The 7,719-nt window shown below is 41.7% G+C and overlaps 1 protein-coding gene across 3 annotated transcripts; it reads left to right on the top strand.

The window, feature by feature from the left end:
• The first annotated feature begins 63 nt into the window (after positions 1–63).
• On the top strand, positions 64–6,146 carry cst14a.2 (cystatin 14a, tandem duplicate 2). 3 transcript variants are annotated; one of them, XM_063912663.1, is made up of 5 exons: positions 64–126; positions 1,939–2,017; positions 4,958–5,055; positions 5,307–5,408; positions 5,844–6,146. In XM_063912663.1, exons 1-5 carry the CDS (start codon positions 79–81, stop codon positions 5,970–5,972), a joined length of 456 nt encoding a protein of 151 aa, XP_063768733.1. In that variant the 5' UTR covers positions 64–78; the 3' UTR covers positions 5,973–6,146. The 3 variants fall into 3 exon arrangements, with proteins under 3 accessions (XP_063768733.1, XP_063768734.1, XP_063768735.1); XM_063912664.1 differs by lacking the exon at positions 64–126 and adding an exon at positions 1,291–1,311; XM_063912665.1 differs by lacking the exons at positions 64–126; positions 1,939–2,017 and adding an exon at positions 3,740–3,815.
• Positions 6,147–7,719: the final 1,573 nt, after the last annotated feature.

Raw genomic sequence — 7,719 nt, 5'->3', positions numbered from 1 at the left:
GTCCTGCCCCATGGCTGAAGTCCTCAACCTGACCCTGAACCAGGCTGGGTTGCTGGAAGTGACATTCACACTAGCTGAATGTGCCTCATAACACAGGACCAGCCTAACCTACAGAGCATAAAGGAGGTCAGGCTAGTAAATTCATGAAAACATATATCCCATTCAACCTCCTTTTACACACCAAAAGCCCAGTGCAGATAAGAAGTATCACAGCTTTCCAGCCACTGTGTTATCTCGAGCATGGCATTTTAAGGTAAGAGCGAACCCCCTGCAGGAGCCGAGCACACCACACAAAACGATGTCAATGGGAAGGTGTCTTTATCCTCTATGAACCGGTTCCAACTTGCAAAGAGTTCAATTTATTCGTCAAAATCAGAGACAATTCGAGAGACCTTTCTGTTTTGACATTATCTATCATTGGGGTGGAAAATGAACACCAGATATTTCTATTTTTAACCTCACTGTGCCTCCCATGAAGTGCATCTTTTAAAAAGGCCGTGAGCAGCAGGAGGGTGATGATCTGTTCAACATAACTGCAGCAGCTGACAAACAGCCCCATAGGATCATTTTTCACCAGCAACCTGAAGTTGGTTTGTGCTTTAACTTATGCTTAAGTGTCCAGATGTCCTTGGACATTTCTGCCATCCTTCTTCTCCACAGCTGCACGCAGGTTAATATCTCCTGTGACAGCCGCTGCAGCGAGGAGGAGAATCCTAATACACACTGTAGCTGGCATTGTCCATACATTAGGAACTTGTCAGAAGTGATGGTGTGTGACATGCATGCTTACTTTTGAGTGCACAGTCGTGTCTCCACTCATTCAACGTCTAATAAATCCAGACTTCACTTGCTTTCCATTTACGCCCGTATCGTGCAACACTCGGGAAATCAATCTGTCTCTCCCACATGAACAGCTGCTCCTGGAAGTGTGTAATTTTATATTAAGAGGCCTGCATGGCTGTGTGATTCATGTGTTAAACGTGAAAAAAACACAATAGGCGTTTTAAATAGTCCAAGCTGCTTTTTCATGATCACTGAGAGAATGAACTCCATCCTTGGAGAGATCACTAACGGATCATTGATTCCACCCTCACACACACCTGCTGTAATGTTGGCATTTTGCAAATAGCACCAATGACAGAGAGTAGGGTGAAGGAGAAGTGAGATCTGCCTCCCCTCTGAATGGGTCACCCCTGCTCCTGGTGCAGATCCTGACAGCTGTTACTCACAGGATTCATAGCTTTGTGAAGATCAGGCCTGAGAGGGCACCGCCACACTAATGACAAAAGGACAGTGGGTGGAATAATGGAGGTAAACATTTGGTTGAAATGTTGCTGCCATCTACTGTCCCAGGGATGTCACTGCTCATAACCTGCACTAATGCTCACGCTAATACAGGTTTTTGAGTTAGTAACACAAGATTGTGCAGGATGGTCCAACTTTCATTCATCCAATCAGGTCTTAAGTTATTTTTAACATATTATAAAATTCATAGTTTAAAGGTTGGTTAAAAAAAATACAAAAAGGGAAATAGATATGAAAGCAAATAAACGAGATTTCATGAATGTGTCTGTTCATTTCAGACTATTTTTGGTGCATTCTTTGTCAAATAACTTCATTTATTGACTTACTTATTCATTTGTTTGGCAGATTCTGTCCTCTGTAATTTTGTTTGTTTGCTTTAAAACAAACCTTCATGATCCTTGTTTTGTGTCTGTTGTTTCCTGTTTTATTTTGAAATGTTTCCCCCTCTTGTATCATGTTTAGTTTCACTTGCTGCGTTTCCCTCCTGTGCCTGATTATGTCATTGTGTTCACCTGTTGCCCCTGCGTTTCTCCTCCCATCAGCTGTGTCTTGTCTTGTGATTAGCCTTGTGTATTTAGTCTCTGTTCCCCTTTTGTCTCTTGTTTGGTTGTCGTCGTTTCCCACCTGGTGTAGTCGATGATACCTGCCTGTTCCTGTCCGTCCATCTGTCTGCTCCTGTTCCCGGTGTCCCTGTGTCCCCTGGTTAGCGCAGGTGAGGGTTTTCTTTGTTTAATAACACAGCTTTAATTTGAGTAAAGCTCGCCTTTTGTTTGGACCCATACCTGCCTCCCTTTGTGTTACTGCCCTTGGGTCCTGTTTCCCCAACCCTGACAAAAAAGGTACTCAAACTGTTTTTATGGATAACGTTTTCCTTCATGGATTTTGATCTACAACAGTCTAAAATTAGCTTGCAGTGCAGACATGGGACAGACTACAGTCCTACAAATATGAACAAAGACAAGTAGAATTTTGTGTGTAATTTATTCGACATCGAGCACCTTCAGTTATCGGGTAGTCATAGAACAAAAAGGTTACACAGTCCATGCATAACCTTAGATATTAGAGGTTTCCATTCAGTAGCTTAAAGATGTAACATGGTAGAGAAGTATGTGTTTAAAGTGGTATCTACCTATAAAGTAACAGTTAATATGTTTGTGACTTAGAAAGACTTCATTATATTCTGTATATTTTGGGGGAAATATGTAACTCAGCCTGGGTTCATTTTCTTTCTTGCTCTGCCCACTCACTGTATCCTCCTTTGTAATGTCTCGACCTGGGAAGAAGAAGCATGAAGAGAAGGGTTTAGCCTCTTATCACTGTTGCTAGTTAATTTACTGAAAAGGTCAAGCAGCGTTCAACAAACCAAAGCTGTGTATGAGAACATAGCACTCTAATCGCTGCAGCAGGACTGTATACGTATGTGCCATTGACAGTAAAGTGAAGCACATTATGTGGTTGACGTTTACTTACATGGTTGTAATTGAAGTCACTTTACGTTCCTGCTCTTTAGGTAATAGCTGTCCCCTTTGCCCTTTAATGGCTGATGTAATGTTTCGACTTCAAGTGCATTGCTGTCATTTACCTGCTGAATCCCAGCCGGTGGGCGATGTCCAGCGCTTTGGAGCTCCTGTTGCCGCCTTTGCAGTGAAACACGATGTTGTCGTCATCTTTCCCCGGAGGCTTTATGTCAAATTTCTGCTGAAACTGCTCCGTGGACAGCTTCAGGGACTCCTCCAGGTTGCCCACTGATATCCAAACAAAATGAGAGTAAAAAAACCATAGAAAGGCCCCTTTTATCCCAGATGCGTTAACACTTACAAGGGATGTTGACGGCGTCTGAGATGCGTCCAGCCTGGTATTCATCAGGATTTCTCACATCAAACAGCTGGATGTTTCCGCTGGACAGCATGGTCTTCAGCTGCGAGTATGTCACCACAGAAGCTGAGGGGGAATCACAAAAGATCACTCTTTACTCGAAAGGAAAATTCACCTTTTACCAATTTAATGCCTAAAAGCCTGTAATCTTACCCTCCATTCCACCTGTGTTCACCTGAGCTGGTCACTGCTGTGAGGATAAACTACACCTTTTCCCTGCTACTGACTTACCTTTGTTGCCCATTTGAAACGAAATGCCACATCAACCAAACTCTTTGTTTGAAACAATAACAGAACCACAGTGCAGGCCATTCAGTGACAATGCTGGCAGGAGGCATCGGCAGCCCTGACAGTTCCATAAACCCATTATTCTTACAGTGCAAACTCAAACAGCATTCAAGTAGAGTAGTCAAGTAGACTGAGAGACACTGGCACAAAGGCCAGGAGGAATACTACAGGTGTTCCTGTTTGGCCTGTGACACCCTGAGTGTGTGAGCATGTTACGTTTTACCATTTTCGGATGCGGATCCAAAGGTGGGACTGGAGGTTGTAAAAGCCCGTAAAACTGAGCCAAATGTTGGGTAAGAGCTGCGGTTTACTTCCGCAGCAACCTGGAAGAAACTTCGCGACAGCAGGTAAGACAGCATGGTGAAGACAAGTGTCCCCTGCTGACTGCTGCAGGGAGGAAACATGACGCAGGAGAGATTACAGACGTCTGTCTTCTTCTTCCTTAAAATGTCCCACAATGAACTCTGCGTTGGCCGCCATCTTCTGGCTGGAAAGACTAATAACTAACACAAGAGTTTATTGAACAATGTTTCCAATACAACCAGGAAAGGGCACATAAACACCAATGTACATTACGTTAATTAAAAAACGGAGGGCATTATTAATATGAAACAGAAAAGAAAAGTCACTCAGGATTGAGGTGTGAAAAAAAAGGTGTACAATTGTTGTTGTCTTTTACTTTTTGCATTATCACAATGCCTGCATGTTTTCACAGAGCAGAAGGAGGAACGCATGTAGATTATAAGACATAACAAGATGTGTGGATAAAGGATGAATCATCAGCCCTGCCCTGTTGAGGGATGTATAGCCTGTCAAAATGTGTGTTTGAAAGAGGAATGGAAAATCTATGTCTAGTCCTAGAAACTGAAGTTATTCATCCACTGTCAAGAAAACCTGTGTTCGTTAAACTGGTCTACAGAGGGGGTATTAATCCCGAAGCAGTCCAGCACTTTTCATTGTTTATGGGAGTTGTTTATCTGCTCCACAGCAAAATATCTGGAAAAAAAGGGAAATAACTATCAGAAAGAAAAGTTCAGCAAGTTGTGTGACTCATTTTTGATCTTTAAAATACCCTAACTCGTGATTTCAATGACTTTTTTTCCATCCAAACTTGCAGGTTTGGTGTTTTTTTAAACAGAATGGTCAGCTGTCCCGTGCAAACAAAAGCCACTCCTCGGACTGAACCACGTCATCTGAATAGAGGGGAACACAGAGAAAAGCTTCATTAAAATGTATTTCAGGAAACGTCCTTATTGGTTATAAAAACGACGAATTGTAGAAACTGTAACCCATATGCCGAGTAGATACACGTAAGAGGCATTATTAGCAGTTGTATGTGGTTTGTGGGCTCGTTTACAAATCAATCCCCCCTACGTCAATGGTATGATCCAAACAAAGTCACATGATTCCCTGACTCAGTCTGACGGAACGTGTTATGTCGGTAATAAAAACAGGTCTTCTTGTTCGTTTTTTACCTGATATTTCGAAGACAGTCTCAAGATGTCGAGTGGAAAGGGAATGATGTGTGGAGGAATGTCTTCTGATGCACTTGAGGCTGACGAAAAAATCCAGAATATCTGTGATGGGGTAAGTAAAGAAAACGAAAGAAAGGGCCTATTATTATTGTGTGTGTGTGTGTGTGTGTGTGTGTGTGTGTGTGTGTGTGTGTGTGTGTGTGTGTGTGTGTGTGTGTGTGTGTGTGTGTGTGTGTGTGTGTGTGTGTGTGTGTGTGTGTGTGTGTGTGTGTGTGTGTGTGTGTGTGTGTGTGTGTGTGTGTGTGTGTGTGTGTGTGTGTAGTCTCGTTTTATTAATGCTGCTGCCTCCTTATCGTCCCTCAGGTGAAGGCCGAGGCTGAGGATAAAGCAGGCAAGAAATTTGAAGTTTTCAAAGCCAAGAGCTATACCTCTCAGGTTGTGGCTGGGACCAACTACTTCATCAAGGTAATTATAACCTATCGTTTTCGTAAAGGTTCAGAGAAACATTCAGTGATAGAAGTCAAAGTAGCAGTAAAGTGTAAAATACTCCGCTACAAGGAAAAGTGGCTAACCTATCATAAAATCTAATAATGCGTTAATTGATTTATATGTTTTATTTATAATCTAAACCTTCAAAGTATGTAGCAACTAAATATGTAAAATAAAAAGCATTCAAAAATGTTGTCACAAAATAAATTACAATCAACGTTTCTCCAATGTAACTCAGTCAGTGCTGTGTGTGCTATATCCAACTAGAATGTCCAAATGTTCCAATATTACCATTCCAAGGGTCTTCCTGCCAGATAGGAAGCGAGGAATATCAGTGTCGTTTTACAGCTTGTTTTTGTTTCTTCCATATTTGCCAAGATCTCCTAACGCTCTACTTTTACTGTCTTGCAGGTCCATGTTGGAGGAGACGATCACGTTCACCTCCGTGTTTGGGCAAAACTGCCACATCAGGGATCAGGGGTAGAACTGAGTGCCATTCAGCATTCAAAGAGCCACCACGACCCTATTGAGTACTTCTAAATAAGACAACGCATCAGTGCCTACGGCTGCTCCATTTATCAGTTATAGTCAAATAATCCTGGCTTCTTCTATAAAACAATGCAATACCGTACAGAATAATACTGTAACAATCCAGCAAGGATTAAATGTAATTGTTTATAAGGGGAAGGAATAAACTGCACAGATTCAGAAGTATCAGAATCCGAAGTACTTTATTTATCCCAAACTGGGACATTTTTGAATAAACACTGGGAGCTGCTGCAACGTGCTGCCATCTACAGCGGCACCAACAGCGAATTCTTGTCGCATATCAAGAGTTGTTTTCTTTCTGTGGGATCTGAATTGTGAAATTGCTGCAGGGTAAACAGTATGTGCCTTCATCTGTCTTGGGAATGAAAAAGGGTTGGGCAAAGACACAATAAAAACAGTCTATTCATTACTGGATGAGTAGGTGTGGGATTAACATGGAGTTAAAGATCACACCTTTTGAAGCGGCAACTTATTTGACAGCAGTGTGATTTATTTTTTTCCATGTAAACTTTAATCATTCCCACTGACTTAAACAATCCTGACATCAGTTTACCACTATAAACCTGTTTGACAAACATCAGATTTAGTCTCTAACTGTCAATAGACAACTCTGTGATTTGTCCCTTGAAGGTTCTTACAGCCGCAGACGCTCTCAGTATTCTACAAGGAGAACAATACAGAGAGACACTTCAATTAAAAATGCAAGTATACAAAGAACCTTAAAAAAACTAAAAGGGCAATGAATACATGACAATATATGTCAACCTACAGTGAATCATATTTTAAAGTGGAGGGCTGTGCAGACGTGCTGAATAAAGTCAGAGCTGAACATGGCGCACAGTAATAGGAACAACATGTTCTTAACATGACGTTCATTAATGTAGTTCATAATGTTTGTGGGGTCTCGGGCCTTCTAAATGATTCCGGTAGCAGGGGTGTTGCAGCACAGGCAGTATGAGAAAAATAAAGAGCTTTTTGAACATGGAGACATGTCCCAGGAGAGACACTATATATATATAGTAGCACTGCATATGTAAACTACATATATGAACCTGAAATTGAGCATAATAGGGGCCCTTTAAAGTTCATACATAAGTATTGCATTGTCAAATTGTATTGATATATATACAATTTTAAGAGGAACAAACATCATGTGATTACCAAAGAGGAACAGAAGTCACAAGCGGAAACTAACAGGGAGGGATTGAGGTGTAAAGTCCAGGGATTAACAAATACAACAAAAGGCAGCGGTCTAGCAGCAATTGCTCTGCCTAAAGTGGAAGGATTAGTTCATGTTTAGCTTACTTTAACCACTAAAATCAACTTCACAATCTGATCCCAGACCTCCATGATTTAATATACGTGATTTTAATGAGGACAAAAACACATTTCTTATCATTGATGTTGAAATCATTCTAACGTAACTTGAGTCTGTGAGTCATGTCTGTCCAATTCATTCCCAAAAGCCATGACGCATTCTGAATTTGTAAAAAAGTGTGTAATGAGTGCTTGGGTGGAGGTTCTTGATATCTCCAGCACCGCATTTAGCCATGATGACACACACTTGCAGCTGCTGGTGTTTGGAGCCCTGCAATGTCAGACACAGGACTTACGTTGGTCTGCTCCTTCCTGAGCTGTCTGAGGAGCGCCAGGTTATCGCTGTCTTTCGCTCTCTCCTCTCGCAGTTGTTCCACCACCTCAGATCTTTGGGCATTTCTTTTCCCGGCAGTCTTTGTCA

The sequence above is a fragment of the Eleginops maclovinus genome, chromosome 21 (assembly GCF_036324505.1).
Source record: "Eleginops maclovinus isolate JMC-PN-2008 ecotype Puerto Natales chromosome 21, JC_Emac_rtc_rv5, whole genome shotgun sequence".
Lineage (NCBI taxonomy): Eukaryota > Metazoa > Chordata > Actinopteri > Perciformes > Eleginopidae > Eleginops > Eleginops maclovinus.
Note: the sequence above shows the minus strand (reverse complement) of the source record. Positions and strands in the feature narration are given on the sequence as shown.